We start from the raw sequence: 25745 nt of genomic DNA, 5'->3' as shown, positions 1-25745 counted from the left end.
CTGCGGGGAAGTGCATGGTCTTGCACTTCAATAGGAAAAATAAAGGTGTAGACCACTTTCTAATCAGGGAGGAGATTCAAAAATTAGAGGTGCAAAGGGACTTGGGAGTCCTCATACAGAATTCCTAAAGGTTAACTTGAAGATTGAGTCAGTGGTTAGAAAGGCAAATGCTATGTTAGCTTTCATTTTGAGTAGACTATGATACAAGTGCAAGGATGTAATGCTGAGGCTTTATAAGGCATTAGTCAGATTGTACTTGAAGTATTGTGAGCAGTTTTGGGCCCCTTATCAAAGAACAGATATTCTGGCATTGGAGAGGGCCCAGAGGAGGTTTGCAAGAATGGTTTTGGGAATGAAAGGTTGTAAAGTATGAAGAGCATTTAATGGCTTGGGGCCTTTACTCGATAATGTTTAGAAGAATAAGAGGGTATTTCATCGAAACCTATCGAATATTGAAAGGTCTAGAAAGAGTGGATGTGGAGAGGATGTTTCCTACAGTGGGTAAGTCATGGACCTGAGGGAATTGCCTCAGAATGGAGGGATGTCCGAATAGAACAGATGTCATGAAGAGATGTCATGGAATTTCTTTAGCCAGAGTATAGTGAATTGTGAAATTCATTGCCAGAGATAGCTGTTGATGCCAAGAAATTTAGTACGTTTAAAGTGGAGGTTGATAGGTTCTTGTTTAGTTAGGGCATCAAAGGTTACAGGGAGTAGGCAGGACAATGGGGTCAAGAGGAATAATAAATCAGCCATGATGGAACGGCAGAGCAGTATCTTGTGACGAATGGCCTAATTCTGCTCTTATGTCTCATGGTCTGATAACTCTCAACCCTGCCTTTGTATTTTCACCTTCTGGTACAATGCTCCAGGGAGAAGTGGATGTGGTAGCACTGTCTTCAGAAGACTCTGGAGCAGAGAATATTCAGACTAGATTATTACTCCAAATCTTACTCACTCCAACACTAAGGAGTGCTCTTGTGCCATCTCCCTTTCCATGATTATGTTGGAGGCCATTATGGGAATGAAAAATGGCAGAGAGTAAAGGTCCTCATTTGTTGCAGTTCCAAACTGCAATCCAGCCAATCACAACCAGCACTCCAGCAAATAAACCCACTGCAAATCCACAGTTAAGGAATGGGCCTCTTTAATAGCATAAATATGGGGCTGTTTACTGCTGTTTAAATCTGTTTAAATTGGCACGGTCCAATTTCTGCCTAGTATATACATGGTCCGCAACTGAGTTGCATGACAATTCACAGAGTACTTTTTTGCACGTAGACAACCTCAAAATTTAATTTTAAAATTACATATTTACAATGCAGCAGCCATAATCATAAGACCATTTGACATAGGAGCAGAAATGGCTATCTGGCCAATTCTGTTTGCTCCACCATTCGATCATGGCTGTGACCTTTCAATTTGCTCCTATAGTCATTGTCATGAATTTACTTAGCAGCTGAGCCTCTGCCACACCTTGGGTTGAAAATTATGCAATATTGCATGGAAACTACAATAACATCAGGTAGTTCAGTTTATCCCCTCTGAAGTGGAGTTTATCCTGCATTATAGCTGCAATCCTAATCATATCTTTTCAGTTTTTATTGATGTCCATTTATGGTCTTTCCTTTAACTACCTTAGCTGAATTGCAAGTATTCAGTTGAGCAAATCAAATGAAGCAAAAATAAAATTCAGATTAAAAAGTTGTTGCTCATCAAATACTATAAAGTCTCCATGCATAAATAATGTTTCACAAAATAGAATAGATTCTCCTTATCATATTCAATATGGATCTACTGATCCTAAACTTTCATTTAACCTCTGGCATTCACTTTTCAACTACCCTATGTCTGAAATCAGACTTTCACTGTAAAGAAAAATGCAAATACTTCTCATGCCTCATCACTGAGAATTGTGAGAAATTAGAATATTCATGAAAGTTGCAATCAAACATGATTCATTTGATAAAAGGAGAATGGGATAATTGTCCTCCTGGGGCTTTATTTCCATCACTGGTACACCATCAGATCATACATGGTGTCACAATGATACTAGGGATGTGAACGATAAATTCCTAATACATTGTCACACACAAAAGATAGTGTATTTGTTAGACTGGGTCTCGGAACAGCTATAGCACATATGCAGGATGACATCTTCCACACCTGTGACTTATTTTGTAAAAAAGACTATTTTTGGTTTCAAAGTTAACATGGTTTATTATAAGGAAACAGTCAATTAATAGAGATAAAGTGTCCTAAGAAGATCAATCACAGTATGATAGAATTTTACATTTGATTCTTAAATGATGTTTTTCAATCTAAAACCAAGACTTCCAATCAAAAGAAAGGAAACCATGAAGGTATGAGGAACAGGTAAGCTGTGGCTGAATAATGTTCACTCAAGTAGTTTCCACCTTTATCGCTTGACTGTGCTCCATTCATTATGTAGAGTGAATAGGACCCAAGGCATACAGATTATCAGCAATACCACAGTATCAGTGAAAACCTCTTGGATGTTACTGTATAAAAATACTGATTCAATGAATTCTTTAACTCAACACTACAGAGAAGATGACTTTCAACTTTGTTTCTGATATGAATCTAAATTGGCTGCCATTAGATTGTCACTTTCGCTTTAATACCCAGCTGGTTTCTGCTATCCACAGCAGCAATTTTAAGTATTCATTCTCTGGAAGTGGAAGCGGCCCCAGCCTATTCCTTATCACAACTGAGATGGCAACAGAACTGGAGAATCAGGTCTTCATTTCCTTCCCATATCTATCAATGCTCGGAAGAAGATAATTTCATAACATTCTCACTCACAACCTTTGGCTTACCTTAAATATTGCTTGAAGAGTCCCCTCTCTTGAAGACTGATCTCTGAATACCACCCTGTACATGCATAAAGATGCTAAATGTCTGCCTAGAATATAATCCTGGCGTTGACAACATCTTACTGTGTCGGACTGGTAGTGACGTTCAACTAAAGCTATATTAAATATGGTCAACATCAACAGGTCAATCTTTTTCTACAACTCACTAACTCAAAAGGGATCGTTTTATGCTTTGTGTTTAAACACATCAAGTATTACCTGAGCTTTGTAAAGGAAGTACAGTGCATGAGTACTTCAAAATAACTGAAGAAAACAGACACTGTTCCCTGTGTGCAGTATATCTCTCAGGCATCAAGAATTGAAAGTCTTCATTTGAAGATAAAAGATAATGTCAAAATAATCAAATAGACTGACTGCTTAAGAATACATTACATTTCAGTTGTTCATTAACATTTCATTTCCCCCATTCTAGGATTCCGACCTTAACATGACTCGGAACACCAGGTAATACTTGTTGTATCCACTACTTTTTGAACAGAGAAGCCTTCAAAAGTAGTGTATACAGCCCAGTCCATCATGGGTAAAGCTCTCCCACTCACTGAGCACATCTACATGGAGTGCTGTTGCAGGAAAGCAGCAACTATCATCATGGACCACCCCCTCCCCCACATCCAGGCCATGCTCTCTTCTCACTGCTGCCATTGTGAAGGAAGTACAGGAACCTCATGGCCTACACCACTAAGTTTAGGAACAGTTATTACCCATCAACAATCATGCTCTTGAACCAAATGGAATACCTTCACTCACCCCAACACTGAACTGTTCCCACAACTTTCTAGGACTCTTCCTTTCAGATTCACAATATTTATTGCTAATTTATTTATTATCATTACTTTGTTTTTCCTTTTTTTTGTATTTGTACAGTTTGTTGTCTTCTGCACATTGGTTGTTTGCCTGTCTTTGTGGTTTTTCAAAATAGGTCAAAAACCATGTAATTTTATTGTTGGGTAAGAAATTAGATGCATGTTCTGGTTGATGATTTATTCCATGTTATTCTATGTGCTACTGCATAATCACTTCTGTAAGTGTTGGACAAGTGTCTAAAACAATGTCTGGCATGCACAGATATAAGATAGAAGATTCTCTGGATTTTTTTTTGATTATTGCCTGGATTATTTTTCATACAAATTGCAGTTCTAATCAGGTGCATTGTGAAGAATCATTGGAGGATCAGAAAGTCATGAGCACTGGTACCCTTAAACCGCAACATGTGATGGCATTATTATTAAATGCAGCTGGGAATCCAGATTCTTGGATTTAGAAATATTCCTTAGGTAGAAATATTTTATTTTATTTTATTTAGAGGTAAAGGTCAACCATTTGCCCAGATTGATCTTTGCTAGATGAATGGTACTCCCACTTGGATTTTAATTAGCATATCATGAGTTTTATTTGATATTTAGAAATTGAAACATTACTGAAAATTATTCAATTATCTTTTTTTCATATACAATTTGACTTTTAGCTTCATTCTGAGTATGCAAATTCTGCAAATTTCAAAGAATAAAGTAAAACAATAAGACTGCGTATGTTACTGAAGCCAATGAAAATTATTTTTCAAAGCCCGGAAGAAATGCTTAAAAAGGTCAAAGCTGAATTAATCGGTCAATTAGTGAATAAGTTTTGGAATTGACTATATACATATTAAAACCCTTCTTTGTCAATACCGCAATTATATCACACTGCCAGTCTAGCAGTTGGGGAAAATTAAAAGCAAATAAAGTGACAATCATCATGAACTTGAAACTAAAATTGTTAACATATCTCCTACTATTGATACCATATACTACTGTATTTTAAAACTTTTTTTTCCAACTCTCATTCTTTTCAAATAGGAAGTTTTGATCAGATCATGTAGTACTGTATCGATGTTGGGTCCCTCTGTACAAAAACTGTATCACTTTAGTGGCATTTTATCTAATTAATCAAAAAATCAAATTCATTAAAAAGCTATCTCTAAATTTTAAAATAAAAATTGCTTTGATACAGTGTTATCAGCTTGCTGACAATATGTTCAGAAGAAAAAGGATCTAGTGCCCCCCAGGATATACTGTATGATGCATAAGTTCTTCTCAAGCTTCCAGCCAGGTACAGTTGTTGATTTTAACCAATATTTCGATGAGAAACTCCACCATTTTCATCAGGGATGATTCCTAGGCACGTCTAGTCCGATGGTATATATGTCCTCCCACCCACCGATTGTCTGCTCCTCCTGATTAGTTAGTCCTCAACCAATCAGGTTTCCGCTGTCCCACCTTGTTTAAATCATATTCCAGTTCTTACTTAGGTGAAGGTGGTGGAGTTCTCATCAAAACATCAGTTAAAACAAACACCTGTATCGTGCTGGAAGCCCGAGAATAGCTTGTGTGTAATATGTTCAGATGTTGCAATAGGGTCTCAGCACTTACTGTGATTAAAGAATAAATTATACATTTGTCTACTTCTTTGTCTGTATTGTGTGAAGAAACAAACATAACTTGTTTCTATCTGTCACACCAACCCATTAGGTTTTGCACTGTCAGCGATAATCCTTTTGTTCCACCTATCCTTCCTTCAGCTTCTGATAACTAAAGTGTTTTCTTTCTTCCCCAGCACTGATGAACAGTCTTGTGTGAACAGGTCTGAAATCTGCTGCAGAAGGCAACTGGGTCATAATGAGGGCCCAGTGCCTGTGAAAGCAACAAGTAAAATCCTACGAAAAGCTGGAAAACTACAGATCTAATGATAAGAACCAACAGTGAAAAATATTTGATCACTATTGGTCACACACTCTGGGTGAACATTCTGCCGAATTAATTCTGTTGATCTCAGTTTCTCCTAATATTCAAGATGTTTGCAGTCATTAAGTTGTACAACATAGAAATGGACAGTTCAATCCATTGCATCTATGACAACCATCTATAATAATCCCCCTTGTCCTCATTAATTCCATATACCTCTATGCCCTGCTTATTCACGCACCTTCCAAATGTCTCTTAAATATTGTTGCTTCCACTGCCTCCTTTTGAAGTTCATTCCAGCTATCAGATACTCTTTTTGTGAAAATTTTACCCCTTTGATTCCCTTTAAGCCTCCTTCCTCACATGTTATACCTATTCCTCCTAGAAACCCCGATCATAGGAAACAGCCTCATGCTATCTACCCTGGCCGTGCCCTTCATATTTTTACATGACTTTATTATGTCTTTTCTGGCCTCCTTCACTCCAGGAAAAACAGATCCAACCTATCCAATCTCTCTTGATAGCTCAAGCCCTCCAATCGAGACAACATCCTTGTAACTCTTTACTGTTTCTTCTTGAGCTTAATCATATCCTTGCCACAAAGTGATGACCAGAACTACACTCAATACTCAAGGTACAACATTAGTCACCCTACAGTTTTACAGCATCTCACCTTTGGCTAATAAGGATATATTAATGTCTGCCAGGACCCCAGCAATCTTCTATCTTGCTTCCCTTAACATCCTAGTTAGGCCTTGAGGAGTGACCTGCCTCTATATGCCTCAAGAGCTCCAACATCTCCTCCTTTACAATATTGATACGTGCCCTACCCTGATCTCACTAACTACCATGTCCTTCTCCTTGGTAGATAAAGATTAGAAGTATCCATTAGCCTTTCCCCAATTTAGGAATTCAACGTAAGGACCAGTCCGATATTTTCTCATTACTATCTGGAAACTGATTGAATTACAGTTAATGGTCTCAAAGGCTTCCACATGATACATCATCACTTGCCCTGCCTCATTTCCTCAGAGGATATTGAGTGCAGCTGAAGGCTCTAATAGGGCCATATTTCCTGAATACACTTAACAAATTATGCCTCATCAAATCCCTTAGCACTCCAGTAGTCCTAGTCAATATTACGGTAGTTAAAATCATCTACCATTACAAACACATTATTCCAACACACATCTGTAATTTCCTTGAATGCTTGCTTCTCTACTTCCTGCAAACTACTGGGAGCCTATAGTATAATCCCATCAAAGTGATCACCTCAAATCTACTCATATTACTCACATAACCTCACTGGACATTTCACTCCACCCCCTTTGGACGTTTTCTCTAGGTACAGTTGTGAGGTTGTCCTTAATAGTGGAATTCTCCCTTCTCTCTTACCTTCACCTCTGTAACATCAGAAGAATTGTCAACCCTGAATGCTTGAGCTGTTAGTCCTGCCCCTCTCTCAGTCATTTTTGGGTAAGAGCTGTATTGATTTTACCAGCCTTATCTGCAAGGCTTCCTCAATTAAATATAGGTTGCTCATCAGACCTTCCTCACTTATTGGAGTAGCTTCATCTAAATTCTAAATTTGCTTCAGCTTTCTCATTGAAAACTGATAAATCTATAGTGAAGAAATGGAGCAGTATATTTGTGAGTCATATTGTGATTGCTTAAATCTTTCCATTAAAATTTGACTTTCTGGGAATGTTGCATTGTTACATAGTTATACATTGCCAGAGGCTTTTGCAGTAATATTGAAGAAAAAAGTTTTAATGATTACTCACCTCAATCTTCCCAAGGCAATCAGGAAAACGTGGATCTCTGGGAATTTCACACTGGCTACTATCTTTCCCCTTCACTGTTTGACATCAAGATTTCAAAGAAAATATATGAGAGCACATTAGAATTTTCAGATTTTGCTTCAATTTGCAAGTACAATTATTATTACCAGTTTTAAAGCTGCAGTTTAAATTATCGAACAGTAAATCTGTTTGTTTTAAGATATGGTGTAAGTGGTTTACAGTTCCTCCCCTGCCTCCTTTTTAACTCCTTTCAATCTATCTCTTCATATTGATGCACTAGACATAATTCACATTCTCTCACTTAAATACCCAATTTACATAAATCTGTGGAGTTTAAGAGCTAGCCTTGGCACTATCCATCTATCTTTTGAGTTAGCTAATCCTTTTCTTATTCTTTCAACCATGATAAGACCAAATGCCAAGGCTTCACTTACATCTCTCAACTAAATTAAAACCAATCACATATAACTAACCAATTTGACATGACTAAGAGTGGCTTGAACTGATAGATCTTCATTTGATGATGCTCTTAACTCCAACAGAAGATGTTTTATATATACTTTGGATTGGATCCAGATCATGCACATGAGTAAACAATTTAATAAAAAAATTTAGTCAAGAAATTTACTGGAATTACTGTTTATTCTACAGCCTTAAAGGGAGCAATTTATCTCACAATGCAAAAAATATAATCAATATTGCAAACAGATGACAGAAAGAGAAAGAAAAACTGAACTCAAGATGTGCAGATTCAGAATCGGCTAGTAATTGTTTCAGTTCTGCTGCTAGTAATTATTTCAGTTCTGCTGAAGGGTCATTAAGCAGAGATGTTAATTACTTAATTAATTATCTTTCTACCTCTACAGATTCTGCCCAACTTTCTGGGTGTTTTCCAGGATTTTTTCTACTTATTCTCAGATTTCAAATATTTACAAATTTTGCTTTCGTTTTCATTATAAATAAAGTGCCCCACACCGCACAATTAATGATTGCATTTTAAAATAGTGCAATCGAAGTATGGATGTCAAATACGCTCTGTAATGGACTGATACAATTAGAACAGCATTTAAAACATATTTTAAGTAAATTCCTTAAAAAATATTCCTTCATAAATTTGAAATTGTACCTTGATAAATTTTAAATTGTAATATTTGATAATGTGTGAATACACCTAACGTGTAATACACTTAAAAATGAGCTAAACACAAGAATTAACCTTTGAGCAACCAATTTTAAATTACTGGAAAAGACTTTGAAAGCTAAATGTAAAAATATTTTCCCAGAAAATTAGAAAGACTTTGTTTAAAAAAAAGTTATAATCTTCCAGAATTTTGCACTCAAGAGATCTGGCTTAATTCTTGGAACAAATGACCACCATTAGGGTAAACTGCCAATGTTAATTAGTTCACTGTGGAGATATGGACAGCTCTGTGGATGGTGGTTATATGTTCCTGTTTCAGAACTAATGTCAATGACCATGGAAGCTCGGGTTATGGTGTGGATAATTTATGCATAAATTTCTGTTTGTTTTTCATTGACCTGGTGAATTCTACTGAAAAAAAAAAGCCCCATAAAGCAATCACTTTACATTGTAGGTGGTCAGTGAGAAACTGCTGAAGTTAGAAAAATACACAGAATTTCCATGTGTTGCAAGAAACCATGCAAATGCAGCTTTCAGAATGAATTAATGGCATGACATGTAGCTTATAAACTAATAATCAATGCAGATTGCACAATGATTCACAATTCTGAAATACCAATTCTACCAAGAAGAACTCAAAATATCAAATTACATTTTTTCCTCTGTGTTTCTCCCCATCTTTAAAGATTTCACTAGTATACAATTGGTTGATGGCCCTCCAGTGTAGTATAATTCAGTGATTATTCTTCAAGTAAGGGCATCACCAATGAATATCCTCCGACTACTGAAAAGAATGGCACCACATAGACAAGCCTGGTCTTATCTTCAGACTACAGACCTGCAAAACTTTATGTTCAGTGCTTGAAGTTTTCTTCATTCTAACTCAAAAACATCTTTTGTGTCCTTAATGCAAAAATTAGTTAAGATATCCAGGACAAAATGGGGAATAGAAAGGAGATATCCACATTTAGCTCCCAAAAGGTACAGGAACCCATAAGAATTAAGTCCACTACAGCAACTTTCAATATCACAACTCCCAAGCATGATGGCACCTGTACCTTTGTCGAAGTGAGCAGGACAAGCAGATATTTTTATCTGCAGAATACAGGCATTATTTTTGAATTCATGATCTTCCTGTTGAATTTTCAACTCATGCACAAGTATAATTTCAGATATTCCTTATGAACTCAGCTAAAATCACCACTGTGCAATTGAAATTGAAACCATGGCAGCATGGTTGGAAAGTGATTATTTTATTTCTGTTGCTTGCCATTGCTCCATAATCAAGTGCAGTTACTCAGGTCATACAATGCAAGTATACAAAATTGTCAATTCTTCACAGTGTCTCAGTTCCACTTGAAAGCTATTGAAAAGAAAAAAAAACACTCTTGACTTAAATGAAATAAAAAGCTAAAAATGGAACTCCTAAGAGCTACATACTGGATAACATATAACCGCAGGAACAATTTCAAAGCAATAATTTATCATGGGGCTTTGCCAAGTGACCAATACAAAAGGAAGACTTTTCTTCCCCAGGATATTGCACGTTGCTTTTCTGACCTGAGTTCATTCTCCTTCATGAATACTTTCCAAAGAGTGAATTGATTACAAAGAAAAATAAAGTGCTGAAACACTCAAGTATAATTAGTGATTGTGATAAGTAGCAACCCACCCCGTGTGCACTCAACGTATATAGTACACTGTCAGATAACCCAAAAGGATCCATGTGTTCTCTACTTTTCCATTGTTACCAATAAAATAATTATTGTAAGAAAATGGTTATTTTTCACTTTCTACTGCTTTGCTTTTGTAATGCCCTAGTTAGGATTTTTACTGCAATGCTGTAGGTATTTCATTTTAGCAGCTCTGCAAGAGCAGTGTGTACTGCTTTTAGCATGTTTGGGTTTGAGCTAAAGATTAGGGGCTATGCTATTCAATTTAGGAATGCTGTGTTAGCCAATCAGGATGGTGGTATTGGGAAAAGATTCTAAAATATGCTAGGTGGTCACTGCTGTGGGTCAGGGTCTTTTTGGTGGGAGCTGGGAGAAGTCAGCTGAGGATGCCATATCTGTTGCACAAGGTGGTTTGTGTAGATGAATAGCTTCAAGGAGGAAGGACCAATACTCCGGTGGGAAGAGCCCGTTTGTTTGAGGAGGATTTTAAGTGACATTCAGAATGTGATGTGCGCTTTCAGATAGACCATGGGACCAGTGCGTAAGTTAAAGATAACTTCAAGATGAGCTCCAATTTATGTGCACATTTAGACTGGGTTAATCGTAATGGGCCTCTTTATTCTTTTTTTTTTCTTTTTCATATTAACTGTTAGATGAAGTTGATATTTGCAAATATAAACACAAGAAAATCTGCAGATGCTGGAAATTCAAGCAACACGCACAAAATGCTGGCGGAACGCAGCAGGCCAGGCAGCATCTATAGAGAGAAGCGCTGTCGACGTTTCGGGCTGAGACCCTTCATCAGGACAGAAGGTATATTTGCAAATATACTTTCTTTATAATTGTATGCAGTGTACAATCTGTAATTTCTTGCCGATGGCTAATTGCATGGGGGTAGTACTTACATAACATTCGCACAGATCAGGGTTTGGGAGGTTGAGACATCCCAACTTCCTGGTTTCGGTGGGACCCAGGTCATACCAACCCTTGATGTACTGAGTTAGAGAAAAATGGTTTTCTCACCTGCTGAGTCTAGTGGCCGTTAGCGAGCGGCTAACGAGCCGCATCTCTACAGACACTCCGCAAAAGAGGTTTCACTTTGATAGGGATGAACTTCAAAGCAAAGCTATGTAATATCTATGTGTAACTGATATGTCTCAGGTACTGTACATAAATGGGAAAAGTCTAATGGAATATGAGACAAGCACAAAAAAATGGATCTAGTTTAGATAGGAACTTGCTTGGCATAGACCATTTGGAATGAAAGGCCTGTTTCCATGCTATATGACTATGAAGATGTGACCAGTAATTTAATGGTGGAAAGAATTTGTCTTTGGTTCTTTTGTCAGTCATTTCTGCAGCTCTCTATGACCAGAACTCTAACTTTTTCTCAAATGCCACTGCCATTCTGCCCAATTTTCTTCCTTTGACACCCAGTTTAAAACCTATTTTGTCTAATTTGCGCTACTCTATTCTTTCATAGCCTGGCTCAGTTCTTGTTTGATCATGTTCATGGTCACTTTGAGAAGTCTCATTACTTAAAGTGTGTTTTAAATGAGAACTCTTGCTGTTGATGATAGTTAACTCTTTATCATCTTGATAGAAAGTCTTAAATTAAACTTAAGAAAAAAAATTGGTTCAAATTTGTTCAGATCAACAGGTGTGCTACACTTTAGACAAACAATCAGGTGGACCAATGATTTCTAATTGATGTTACAGTAAACTAAAATAGCAATTGTTGCGTTGTTGATTGGACGTTCATCCAGTGGTAATGGAGGACGTGATAAGGAAAGAGGGTGATTGCTAACATCATTAATATAAATTTAATCCTCTTAAAGTTAGAATGCTTTTAACTGCAAGCACAATGACACAAGATAGTGGCAAGCATTAAATCATTGTCAATGGAACTGGACAGGAGAAGGGATAAGGAAAGTGAACCAAATGAAAAGAAGGTAGATTGGTTCCACCAGCCTATGATCACTATATTATTTGCTTTCACCTCCACCCTCTAACTGGTTTAAGATGGTGCTGCTGATGCCCAATGACAACTTATTGGCAGCAAAATACAAAACAATGAAAACTACTAAACATTTTATTAAGAACGATTAACGTTAACAATGGAGGTGCGTGCAAAGATTACGTTAGGCGAGCGGAGGTGGGAGGAAGAGGAGGTGGAGGCGAAGGCGGGCATGGTAGAGGCAAGTGGAGGTGGGAGTGAGGAATGTCCCAACGTCTGATCAAATTAAGTGCCAGGCCAAATTGGAAAGGATGGATACAAGCTGAATTGTGGTGGTAGGGAACAGGCCCCAAAGCTGCCCGACAGCGAGGAACTAACTGATGGCTGGATGGTTGAAGCACCGGGCCAGATTGAAAAAGTCAGGGTGTCAGGATCAGAAGTGAGGGATGGAATGGTTCTGCCTGGCAATGCTCATTCCTCCGCGATGCTAACTCAGCTCTGCACTGAACTGGGTCTGTGGCCTGCTCCAGCTGTAGTGATGCCTGGCTTTGTGACTGTGGTCACACAATGTTCACTCAGCTCTTCGATGAACCGCACTTCCAGCTACAATAATGCTTGGCTTTGTGTCTTTTATAAATTTTGAGTTCTGAATGCTACTTGCTTACTTTTACTGTTTGCTTAATTTTCATTCTCTTTGTGCACCAGGTGTTTGATGGTCTTTTTTAAATGGGTTCTTTTGGAGTTTCTTAGTTTTGTAGCTGCCTGAAAGGAGACAAATCTCAGGGTTGTATAACGTATACATACTTTGATAATAGATATACTTTGAACCTGGAACTTATCCTCTATCTCTACCCTCTGTTTCACTTCTACATGCAGTATTGATGATCTTCCCTCAACACTTTTTTCAGGCCTCAGCCTGAAATACCAAACAGTTTGTTACCCCCACAGATGCTGCTTGATTCAATGACTTTCTCAAAAGCTTATTTTTGCTCCAAGTTTCATCCAAAAGAAGAAAAAGCATTTTAAAGGGAGGGTGGGGTAACCATGCCTGATTACGTGAAATTAAACACAGCACAAAAGCAAAAGAGAGGGCATATAATATAGCAAAAGTTAGTGTGAAGCAAGAGAATTGGGAAGTTTTTAAAAAAAAACAGCAGAAGACAACTAAAAAGGCAGTAAAAGGAGAAAAGGTGGCATATGAAGTTGGTTAATAATATAAAAGAGGGCACTAGAAGTTTTCTTTCTGATGTATAAAGAGTAAAAGACAAGCAAGAGTGGATATCAGATCACTGGAAAATTATGCTGGAGAAGTAGTATTGGGAAACAAAGAAATAGCAATTGCATTGAATAAGTATTTTGCATGAGTCTTCACTGTGGAAGAAACCAGCAGCATACCAGAAATTCAAGAGTCAGGAGGCAGAAGTAAGTGTAATTGCTATTAATACTTGGGAAGCTAAAAGGTCTTGAGGTAGGTACTATGGGTCACTTGGACCAGATGGAGGATACCCTACAGTTTTGAAAGAGGTACCAGAAGTGTTGTGGAAACATTGGTGCTTGAAAATTTCAGCAACTTTACCTTCATCTTTCACCGTGACTTCAAATTAGACCATAGTCATTTGAACAGAATTAGGTCATTTGACCCTTTGCTATTCCATCATGGCTGTTTTATTTTCCCTCTTAATGACATTCTCCTGCTTTCTTCCCATAACCTTTGATACCCTTACTAATCAAGAACATATCAACTTCTGCTTTAAGTATATCTAATGACTTTGTCTCCACAGCCATCTGTGGCAATGAATTCCACAGATTCATCACCTTCTGGCGAAAGAAATTCCTCCTCATCTCTGACCTTGAGAGGGATATCCTGCTATTCTGAGGCTGTGCCATCTGGAGCTATACTCCTCCACTACAGGAAACATCCTCTCCATGTCCACTCTATCCAGGTCTTTCAATATTTGTTAGGTTTCAATGTTATCCCCCACAACCCATTCTTCTAAAACTCCAACGATTACAAGCCCAGAGCTATCAAACGCTCCTCATGTGTTAACCCTTTCATTCCTGGGATAATTTGTTCCATCTCTGACAACTCTCTCACCTTTCTATATCTCTCTGTCGATTTTTATAATTTTTATAAACCTACTGACAATCACAGTTATCTAGACTGTACTTATAAAAGTGCTGTTCCCTTTTTTCAGTTCCTCTTTCTCCACTGCATTTGTTTTCAGGACAAGGCTTTCCATTCCAGAGCTACTTCTTCAAAGAATGCGATTTGCATAGATGTTTTCCTCACTCATATCTCCTGCCCCCACCTTTCTGACATCATAACAGGGCTAGAGATCCCCTTAAACCAAACTACCACCCCACAAGCCTCCACATCTAGCACATCATTCTTCATAACTTCCACCACCTTCAACAGGATTAAACACATCTTTCCCTTTCCCCCACTCTCTACTTTCCACAAGGATTGCTCTCTATGTGACTCCCTTGTCCGCTCGTCCCTCCGAGCACTTATCTCTGCAAGCTGGACAAGCGCAGCACCTGGTTCTGTAACTCCTCTCTCACTACCACTCAGGGCCCAAAACAGTCCTTTCAGGTGATGCAACACTTCACCTTCAAATCTGTCAGGTATAGTCTACTGCAGATGGTGCTTCCAGTGTAGTGTTCTCCACATTTGGAAGACCTGTGTCTTTGGCCTCCCCTGTGTCAACCTCTTTCACTCTGTCTGCCACTAAAGATAGGATTTTCTGATGACTACCCACTTTAATACTACTTCCCATCCCCATTCCAAGAATTCTGTCCATGACTTCCTCTTCTACCATGATGAGACCACTCTTAGATTGGAAGAGCAACACTTTATATTCCATCTGGGTAGCCTCCAACTTGATGGTATTGTTGGCCAGAAAGAACTAAATTCTATAAATCAGTGAACAGGAATGAGGTAAGGGCAGTGGAAACTGACAAAGCAAGTCTTATTTCTTGCCGCATGCTTGCAGGATTGGAGGTGGCCATTTTGTGAAACTGTCCTTGCAGCCGCCATTTTGTGAACTGTTTGGTGAACTGGTTCAGGGATAACATAATCAGAGCAACTGAACATGAACACAATGACTTTTTGTTGATGATCAGATAAACCCAAAATCATTGTCAGATAAGAAGCTCTTTTTTTATGCAAAACACAGGCTTGCAGAAGGAACAACTTGTCATCTGGTGGTGTGGTTCCAGTGTTTAGTTGAACTGGTGAATTGGTTTGAACCAGTCTGAGTTAGAAAAAACAAAAGGAATTACTTAAGGCAAAAGGCTGAAGGAAGAGCCATGAGCCACTTCCAATCAGAAGCCGACATAGTCAGTTAGATAACCTTGAGCCAACAGAACTGAAACATCAGAGGTTGATCTGATGAGGAAAAGAATAAGTATGGAGTATTTACGGAGCATAGGCAGCGACATCTCTCTGGAGACTACTCACTGCAGATGTGGAGGAGCCCAAATCGGACCCATGGCGATTACATTGGAATCCAGAACGCCTGGCCAGCGTAGACTCTTTTTCCCGTGTATAACCTTTTCTATTCTTTGATTGGTCATGGAGGGTCACGGAAACATAGTAGGTGAACACACAGGTATTCAGTTCTGTAAATTCACCTGCTTGTGAACTGAGCTAATAAAGGTACTTGTGAGTAAATGCAGATCCTCTCTGAGTCTAACTGATCATAATTATTGAGGGGTAAACCTTGTAACAGCATGAACAGTGATTTCTATAACTTTTGGTAATTTCCCCCCCCCCCACCACTCTTTCTTCCATTTCCAATTCTTGCTCTGCCCTTACCCCATCTCATCTCCTCACCTGCCCATCACCTCCTCCTGGCACATCTCCTCCTTCTCTTTCTTCCATGATCCACTCTCCACTCCTATTAGATTCCTTCTTCTTCAGCCTTTTATTCTGGCTTCTTTCGCCTTCATTTCCAATCCTGATGAAGGGCCTTGGCCAGAAACATTGACTATTTATTCCCCTTCATTGATGCTGGCTGACCTGCCAAGTTCCTCCAGCACGTTGTGTGTGTTACTCTTGTTACGAATGAGGAGCAACTTTGATGGGCAGAAGGGTGCAAAGTCGCCCCCCCCCCCCTTTTTGAGAATCGCAAAATCGCTATTATTTCAGTTCTGATACCAAGGAAATGAAAGAGATAACAGCAAGGGCAGTTGTTATTGACAACGCTCATGAAAAATTGATGAGAGAGAAGCCACAGGTTGGAATGTCTCCTATTGACAAAGAAAGAGATTACTGCTATTGTCTCTTGAAGAAGGAATTGTGTATTGAGTACTGTTCTATTCATTGAAACCCCTCAGGGGGCAACCAGAGTGGTCTGGTTGAGGGATTGCATCATCCCAACCTGATTGACACCTGAGACCCCGTGAGTGAGGATAAAAGTAGGGTCTGGGGGAACACCCCTCAGACGCACCAGGAGAGACGCTACGAGACTGGTGGGGGCTTGTGTGTGTGTCCACCCTTGCCTGGGTGACGAGTCCTCCACGGAACGGTCTAGCTAAAGGACGGAGGGGTCATACGTGAATGGCCACAACAATAACGTATCGACGGATCAAGATCGAAAAAGGAAAGTCGGCAAGTCAATAGCTGTTACTGCTTTCTTTCTCTCTCTCTCTCTCTCTCCAACAATTGCAACACCGCGAACAACAACTACTGCAGTCTGCATGAACTGAACTGAACTTTATATTTCCATCGGACAATTCATTATCCCCTAGACAATGATAGAGCTTATTTCTTATTGATTATTATTATACCCGCACTTTTAGGTTTAGTATTGATGACGTATATTATCTGTATGTTTGCATTGATATTATTTTTGTGTCTTTTTACTAATAAATACTGTTAAAAATAGTATCATCAGACTTCAACGGATACTCCTATCTTTGCCGGTAAGATACCCAGTTACGGGGTACGTAACACTCTTGTATTTCAGCATTTATCTGACATGTTCAGCTGAGTTCCTGGTCAGTCATGATTCACAGCATGTTGATAGTGTGAGGTTTAGTGATAGTAATATCACTGAATGTGAAGGATTGATGGTTAGAGTCTTGTTGGAATTGCTTGGCACTATTTGTAATGAAAGTATTACTTGCCACTTATCAGCTCATGTCTAAAGGTTTTCAAGGTCCAGCTGCATTGAAGGCACATTTTCTGATGAATTGTGAATTGAAATGAACATCGTACAATCATCAGCAAAACTCCAAATTTTAATCTTGTGATTGGAGGAAGGAAATTGATAAAGCAGCTAAAGATGACTGGGCCTAAGATCCTATCCTTAAGAACTCTTTTAGTGATGTTCTGGGGATGGGAGAATTGACTTTCAGCAACAACAACAATTTCCTTGATGCAGGGTGAAACTGGAGTGTTTTCCCTTTGATGCACATTGACCAGTTTATCAATGCTTCTTCTTGCCATACTAAATCAAATGCTGCCGTAATGCAAAGGGCAGTCACTCACACTTAACCTCTGTAGTTACGTTCTTTTGTCCATGTTTGTGACCAAGGTATTGATTAGATTGGGAGCCAAGTTGTCATGGCAAAATCATATTATTCTTTCTGAAATGCATGTTATGAATAGTTCTCATCTCATTAATACTGCTATATTCCCTTCTTTCTTGTAAGGCCAGCGTGCACAAAAATAAATAAAGAGGAAAACAATGGATGAAAGTCAAGGTGACCCAGTCATTGTCACCTTGAAGACACATCTGGTGAAACTAAACAAACGTCTCCATAGGTTTTAAACCATCATTGCCCCTATTCTATCTTTCTTTAAATACTTTCCTTGCCATTTATGTAAATGATTGCTACTCAGAAAAAAAAGATGAGTAGCACATACAACATGCTGGAGGAGTCAGCATGTCAGGTAGAATCAATAGACAGGAAGGAAGAGCTGACATTTCAGGCTGAGACTTTTCCTCACGACCCCTTATCAGAAGTAGATGAGAACAGCACTTCAGAATGGAAGATACCAGTCAGAGGTACAATGTAGATTCAAGTTCAGTGGTTAATACCTAAAATAATCAAGCCAATATGCTGGGGGGGGCATATAAAGGTACACCTAGTATGACGTTCCATTAATCAAGAAGGGAAATAGGCATAATCCTAGAAATCATAAACCAGTGAGTCTCACATCTGTGGTAGGGAATTCTACTTAGGGATAGAATTTATGAGCATTTTGAAAACCATGGCCCAATTAGAGAGAATCAGCGTAGCTTTGCACACGGCAAGTCATGCCTTATGAACTTGTTTGAGTTTTTTGATGAAGTGACGAGGATGACTTATGAAGGTAGAGCTATGATGATGTTCTCTCCATGGATTTTAGTAATGCATTTGACAAGTTCCCTCATGGGAGCCTCATCCAAAAGATTAAGATGCACGAGATCCATGGTGAAATGGCCCTTTGGACTCTTGCCCATAGAAGACAGAGAGTAATGGTTGAAGGGACTTATTCTAGCAGGAGGTCTGTGAGTACTGGTGATCTGCAGGGATCTGTACTGGGAGCTCTACTATTTGTGATGTATATTAATAAACTGGATGAAAATGCACATGGTGGGTTAGTAAGTTTGCAGAGACATGAAGATTGGTGGTGTTGTAGACAATGTAGAAAACAGGCAAAGAATACAGCGGGATATTGATCAGTTGCAGACATGGGCAAAGAAATGGCAGATGGAGTTTAGCCCAACCAAATATGAAGAGACAGTACACTGTTAAGCATAAGACCTTTAACAAAATTGATGAGCAGAGGGATCTTGGGGTCCAGGTTTATAGCTCACTGAAAGTGGCTACACAGGGGTTGATAGGGTGGTTAAAGATGCTTATGGCATTCTTTCCTTTATTAGTTGAGGCACTGAGTTCAAAAGTAAGGAAGTTATGTTGCAGCTTTATAAAACTCGAGTTAGACTTCATCTGGAGTATTGCAAATGGTTCTTGTCACCCCATTATAGGAATGATGACAACGCTCTGGAGAGGGTGTAGAAGAGGTTCAGCAGGATGCTGCCTGGATTAGAGCACATGTGCTATGACAAGAGGTTGGATAAACTTGGGTTGTTTTCACTGGAGCGACAGAGGCTTAGGGGAGATCTGATAGAAATTTGTAAGATTATGAGGGACATAAATAGAGTAGACAGACAGTATCTTTTCCCCAGAGTTGACATATCTAATACCAGAGGGTATGCCTTTAAGGTGAGAGGGGGTAAGTTCAAAGGAGTTGTGACAGGCAAGTTTTTTTTACACAGAGAGTGATGGGTACCTGGGGTGGTGGTAGAAGCAAATTGGGGATTTTTAACAGATGCTTAGATATGAATGTGAGGGGAATGGAAGCATATGGACATTGTGTAGGCATTTGTTTAGTTGGCCATTTGATTACTATTTTATTTGGTTTAGCACAACATTGTGGGCCAAAGGGCCTCTTCCTGTGCAGTCCTGTTCTGTGTTCCACGATTAAGAGCCAGTGGCTAAATTGGATCTGTAATTAGTTTAGCATACAGAACACTTACGTTCTAGAACCATTGAAAAGCTGACCAATGGATACAGCAATGGCCTTTTAACAGAAAATACCCCACATGACATTCAAGGTGAACCTCCTAAATGCAGCCAATTGCTAGTCTATAAATGCACTCCAAAATAGGGAGACTACCCATTTACCTCAAAAGACACTCTCTGACTGGCTGAGTTCCTCTAGCTTGTTTCTGTGATGCTCTGGATTTCCAGCATCTAAAGTCTCAGTCAAACGTGGGGCAAGTTATAAGCTACAAGGTCACTTTAGCATCAGAACTTTTGGCGATAACATTCAAGGCTGCAATTGAATCTCAATTGCTGCAAACTTGATGAAACTCAGAGTAGACTGTAATTTAGTGTAGCTCTCCTGTCTCTGAATCCTAGGGTTATGGATTTAAATCCCCCAGAGAAATTTAGGCTTACACTCCGATACAGTTGCTCATGAGTTCTGCAGTCTTAGAGGTGCTATCTTTCAGATGCAGAGTTAAATCCATTTCTGCCTCTTACAGAAAGGTAAAAGATCCAATGCAATTAAATTAAAGTACAGGGAGTTCTCCCCTACAGTGACCAACATTTATCTCCCAGTCAAAATTAAACCTTTATGTGGTCAATATTGAAATGTGATTTGTTGGGCTGTACTTGGAAGAAGCTGATTGCCTTAGTACCACAGTACCATTCTATTGCCCTGGTTAAGATTTTTGCTGCTATGCTGTAGGTATTTCATTTTAGCAGTTCTGTAAGAGCAGTCAGTTCTGCTTTCAACCTGTTTGAGTTTGAGGTGAGATAAGGGTCTTTGTTGTTCAACTTAAGAATGTTGTGTCATCCAATCAGGATGGTGGAATTGGGAGAAGAATCCAGAGAACGCTAGGCGGAGAGGTATTTGTGCCGGACACTGGTGTGGGTTGAGGTCTTTTTGGCGGGAGCTGGGGGGGGGGTACAGGAGGGAAGATGGCTAAGGTTGCCATCTCTGTTGCACAAGGATGAAGGACCTATACACCTGTGGGGGAGCCTGCTTGTTCGAGATTGATTTCGAATGACATTTGGAAGATGGTGTGTGCTTTCACTCAGAACGAGAGTCCAGTACATGAGTTAAAGACAATTTCAGATGAGTTCCAACTCCTGTGCACATTTGACTATTTAATTATGATGGGCCCTTCTTTTTTTTCTTTAAATACTGTTTGGTTGAGTTAACATTCATAAATATACTTCCTTTATAATTGCTGTGTACAGTCTGCTATTTCTCGCCGTTGGATGATTTGTATTCACACATATCGGGGTTTGAGTGGGCGAGACATACGAACCTCACGGGTTTGGTGGGACCCAAATCATATCTACCCTAGACATACGGAGTCTGGGAAAGGTGGTTTTATCACAGCTGAGTCTGGTGGCTGTTAGTGAAGGACTAATGAGTTGCATCTCTAGAGATGTCTACCAGAAAGGGGGTTCACCATGCTTCAGACATAACTTTCTTTCTGGGATTCTTTCTTCTGGTTTACAATCCTGAGGAAATCTTAACTTTCCTCTTTCTGCCTCTTTTCAAACAGTTGGACTGCTATGGCTCAACACAGAAGTGAAATTGCCTTCACAGGAGAGGCGTGTAATGACATGGGTACTTCATAAGCTGCTTTAAACAAGTGTCCTCTTAATGGCAAAGAGTCAACTGGACCAAAACAAAATTCCAACAACCAACAAATGGTTGGATCTCAGTGCAGAAATTTCTCCAGTGATTATATCAAGTGCCAACTGATTTTGGCAAAAGTTTAACAACTTTAAGAACCTTTCAAGGTTCTCCCCATTCCAAACCCAATGACATAACTTTATCCCGGAGCAAGAGAGGGAGAGATGTTTATGCCCGTTTGCCAATTAGGAGATGTCTCATTCATTAACAAAATATAACAATATTGGCATCTGAGCTGGACCTGAGCAGCCAGTGCTTTGGATCACACAAAATAAAATTATTAACAAGAAATCATTCACTAAACTTGTTGCAAGGACGAGGCTGAGGATGAACCCAAGTGCAGGTCAGAGGCGTGGAGGCAGAGTCGTGAGGCGTTAGCACCGTCACAAACGGGGAACCGATATCCAGGAGAGTCTTTACATGGAGACAAGGTTTACCTAGAGTATCTAGGAAATGATGAGGAACTTGGACCTGGCAGTCCTAAGGAATCAGGAAATGAGATTTACTCACACTGGAGTTAACCAACAAACTGGCAAAGCAGGGCTGTGATGCCCGAGTTTTATCCTACGTACGCTAATGGGAACCAGGTGTGCTGTAATTAGTGGAACTGGGAATGATTGGAAATCAGATGAGGGGATTAAGGCCCAATTAAGGAGGTAATAGCAAGATGGGGAAGTGCCAGACGGGACCATGATAGTACCCCCCCCCTCCCAATAGGAGCCTCCAGGCGATCCTCCAGGCTTGTCCGGATGGTCCCAATGGAAGTCTTGGATGAGGGATGGGTCCAGGGTGAAGGAGTGGGAAACCCAAAAACGCTCCTCTGGGCCTTACCCTTCCCAGTCAACCATGTATCGGAGACCCCTGACCCGACGGCACACATCTGGTAGCTGCCAGACGGTGTATGCCGGATGGTTGTCGATGATTCGGGCAGTTGGAGGGATTTCGGTCAGAGGACGCAAGGGGATGACAGAAAGTAGTTTTAATTGAAAACATGTAAAGTAGGGTGGATGTGCATAGATCTTGGTAGTTTAAGTTTGACTCGTGTGGGGTTGATACTTGCGACCTTGAAAGGCCCAAGGAAGCGAGGGGCGAGTTTATTAGGCTCTTTTTTGAGAGGGATGTCTTTGGATGAATGCCACACCATCTGCCCAGGTCGATACTCGGGCGCAGGAGACCGGTGTCGAACGGCAATCCTCCTATTGTGATCGGCTGATCTGAGCAGGGCCATGCATGTGTCCTCCCAAACCTTGCGGCACCGATTGATATGGGCCTGAACAGACGGCACTGTAATCTCCTCTTCTTGCGCTGGGAACAGCGGGGGTTGGTACCCAAGGGAGCACTCGAAGGGAGACCTTCTGACGGCTGTACTAACCAGAGAGTTGTGTGTGCACTCAACCCACATGAGATGGTCACTCCAGGTAGATGTGTTGTTGGTTGTTCTACAACGTAGCATCGCCTCCAAGTCCTGGTTGACCCGTTCCATTTGCCTGTTCGTCTGTGGGTGGAAGCCAGATGACAGGCTGACTGAGGCACCCAAGGCTTGACAGAAGGCCTTCCATACCTGCGAGACGAACTGGGGACCTTGATCGGAGACGATAACCGTGGGGATTCCATGGAGGCAGAAGACGTGGCAGATGAGAAGGTCTGCGGTTTCCTGAGCAGAAAGGAGTTTAGGGAGGACTACAAAGTGCACCATCTTGGAGAACCAGTCTATCACGGTGAGTACAATGGTGTTTCTGTGTGAAGGGGATAGACTGATGATGAAATCTAGGGCAACGTGCAACCAAGGACGAGCAGGGACAGGTAGGGGACGAAATAATCCCACAGGTGGCCGATGGGAGGCTTTTCCACAGGCACAGACGGAACATGCAGAGACACAGGAACGGGTATTCGCCTCCATGGAAGGCCACCAAAAGTGTCTTTTCAGGAGAGTCAGTGTCTGATCACTCCTGGGGTGGCAGGCGAACCGAGATGTGTGCCCCCACCGGAGAACCTGAGATCTGACAGAATCGGGCACAAAAAGGTGATCGGCGGGTCCTTTGCCGGGGTCAGGGTCATCCCGTTGGGCTTCCTTTACTATGGACTCAATCTCCCAAGTGAGGGTTGCCACCACACAGGATGGTGGGAGGATGGTCTCTGGGCTGGAAGCGTCCTCCTTGGAGTCGTACTGGTGGGAGAGCGTGTACGGCTTCCCGTTCTTGGACCCTGGATGGTATGTGAGGGAAAACTTGAACCATCCAAAACATAATGCCCAAAGGGCCTGGTGGGAGTTCAAACGTTTGGCGGTCTGAATATATCCCAGGTTCTTATGATCAGTCCAAACAATAAAAGGGTGTTCCGCCCCCTCCAGCCAGTGCCTCCATTCCTCAAATGCTAGCTTGACCGCCAGTAGTTCCCGATTCCCCACGTCGTAATTCCGCTCGGCGGGGAGCAGTTGGCGAGAAAAGAGGCACAGGGATGAAGCTTTTTGTCTGGACTTGATCGTTGGGACAGGACTGCTCCTACCCCGGAGTCGGAGGCGTCAACCTCAACAATGAAATGACAGGAGGGGTCCGGTTGGACCAGGATGGGAGTGGTTGTGAATCGCCTCTTCAGGTCAGTGAATGCCGAATCAGCCTCGGAGTCCCAGCAAAAAGGTGTTTCAGGCAAGGTAAGTTGTGTAAGGAGTGTCATCACCCAACTGTAATCCCTGATAAATCAGCGATAAAAGTTTGTAAACCCCAAAAACCACTGAAGTTGCTTGCGGGTCGTAGGTCTGGGCCATTCTTCCACTGCCCGGATCTTCTCGGGATCTGCCCTCACCTGCCCACTCTCGATGATGTGGCCCCAGGAAGCTGACCAAAGGGACGTGGAACTCACATTTCTCTGCCTTCACAAATAACTTGTTCTCCCACAGTCTCTGGAGGACTAGACGGACATGGTGAATGTGTTTCTGGGGGCTGCTAGAAAATATTAAGATATCATCCAGGTCCCTCAGCACATCATTGACTAGGGCTTGAAAAACGGCAGGGACATTGGTGAGACCAAATGGCATGACCAAGTATTCGAAGTGGCCCAAAGGTGTATTAAAGACTGTCTTCCACTCGTCTCCCTCCCTCATCCTGACTAGATGGTAGGCGTTATGAAGGTCCAACTTCGAGAAGATGGTGGTTCCATGAAGTGGTTCAAATGCCGAGTTAATGAGGGGTAGTGAGTACATATTTTTAACTGTTATATTGTTTAGGTCTCGGTAATCAATACAGGGATGAAGTGACCCATCCTCCTTCTCTAGATCCACCAGGGAGGATGAAGGTCGAATAATGCCCACCACGAGGGACTCACTAATGCATTTCTCCATGGCCTCTCTTTCCGGTTGGGACAAGTTATACAGGCAACTGGTGGGTAATGAGGCCCGGGGGAGAAGGTCATAGCACAATCATACGGGCAGTGCAGAGGCAGGGAAAGAGCCCATTGTTTGCTGAATACCTATCCCAGGTTATGGTATTCTGCGGGGACTCCGGACAAGTCGAGGGGTTCCGGGACAGGCGAGGTCGCGATAGCCACCCTAGGGGATGGAGCCGACAGCAGACAGGTGCCATGGCAAAATGGGCTCCAGCTGGCAATCCTCCCGGTAGACCAGTCGACGGAGGGGTTGCGGTGGTCCAGCCAGGGATATCATAGAACTACAGGGGCTTGAGGAGAATGGATGAGATGAAATCGTACCTCCTCTCGATGGTTTCCGGACAGAATCAAGGTCAGGGGTGGTGTACAGTGGGTCACCTGAGCCAGCAGTTTTCCATCCAGTGCCGAGGCCTCCAGAGGGGTACTTAACGGCTCCTGAGGTATTCTGGTCCGGGAGGCTATGTGCTCGTCCAGCAGATTTCCCTCGGCACTGGAATCCACCAAGGAGGATAGGGACAGGGACTGTTGTTGATAGATCACTGTAGCTGGGATCTACATCCAGGTCTGGGGGACTGAAGGGAGTGTCACCTGGCTCACCAGGACCCCTCTTTCTACCGGTGAGCCCTCCCTTTTGGCCGCAGACGACACGTATCCCAGAAATGTCCCAGCTGGCTGCAGTACTAACAATCCCCAGCTCTCCGCCTCCGAGGTCGTTCGGCAGAGGAGAGACAGTTCCGTCCCAGCTGCATCGGTTCCTTCCCCCGGGGCAGTGGGGACAGGCAGAGCAGGAGCAATACTTGGAGCGGCTGGGGAAGGGAGGCTGGCTGAAGATGGTAAGGTGGGACGTGGGCTGACCCAAGGAGTGGGGTGACTGGTCTTTTCTCTCAGACGCTCTTGAAATCGATTATCTAGCCTGGTAGCTAGAGAGATCAGAGAGTCCAGGCTGTCTGCGTCATCTCTCAC

General features: G+C 41.3%; 1 protein-coding gene across 3 annotated transcripts in view; it reads right to left on the bottom strand.

Moving 5' to 3' along the window:
• LOC140714637 (alpha-1,6-mannosylglycoprotein 6-beta-N-acetylglucosaminyltransferase B) overlaps positions 1-25745 on the bottom strand; it is an 888843-nt gene that overhangs the window by 437083 nt on the left and 426015 nt on the right. For all 3 annotated transcript variants that reach the window (XM_073026014.1, XM_073026016.1, XM_073026015.1), the window contains exon 5: positions 7402-7475. In XM_073026014.1, the coding sequence (XP_072882115.1) occupies positions 7402-7475 (74 nt within the window). The remainder of the gene's footprint in view (positions 1-7401; positions 7476-25745) is intronic.

This window comes from Hemitrygon akajei, chromosome 22, assembly GCF_048418815.1.
Source record: "Hemitrygon akajei chromosome 22, sHemAka1.3, whole genome shotgun sequence".
NCBI classification, from domain to species: Eukaryota; Metazoa; Chordata; class Chondrichthyes; order Myliobatiformes; family Dasyatidae; genus Hemitrygon; species Hemitrygon akajei.
The sequence above is the reverse complement of the archived record's forward strand: the minus strand, read 5'-3'. Positions and strand labels throughout refer to the sequence as shown.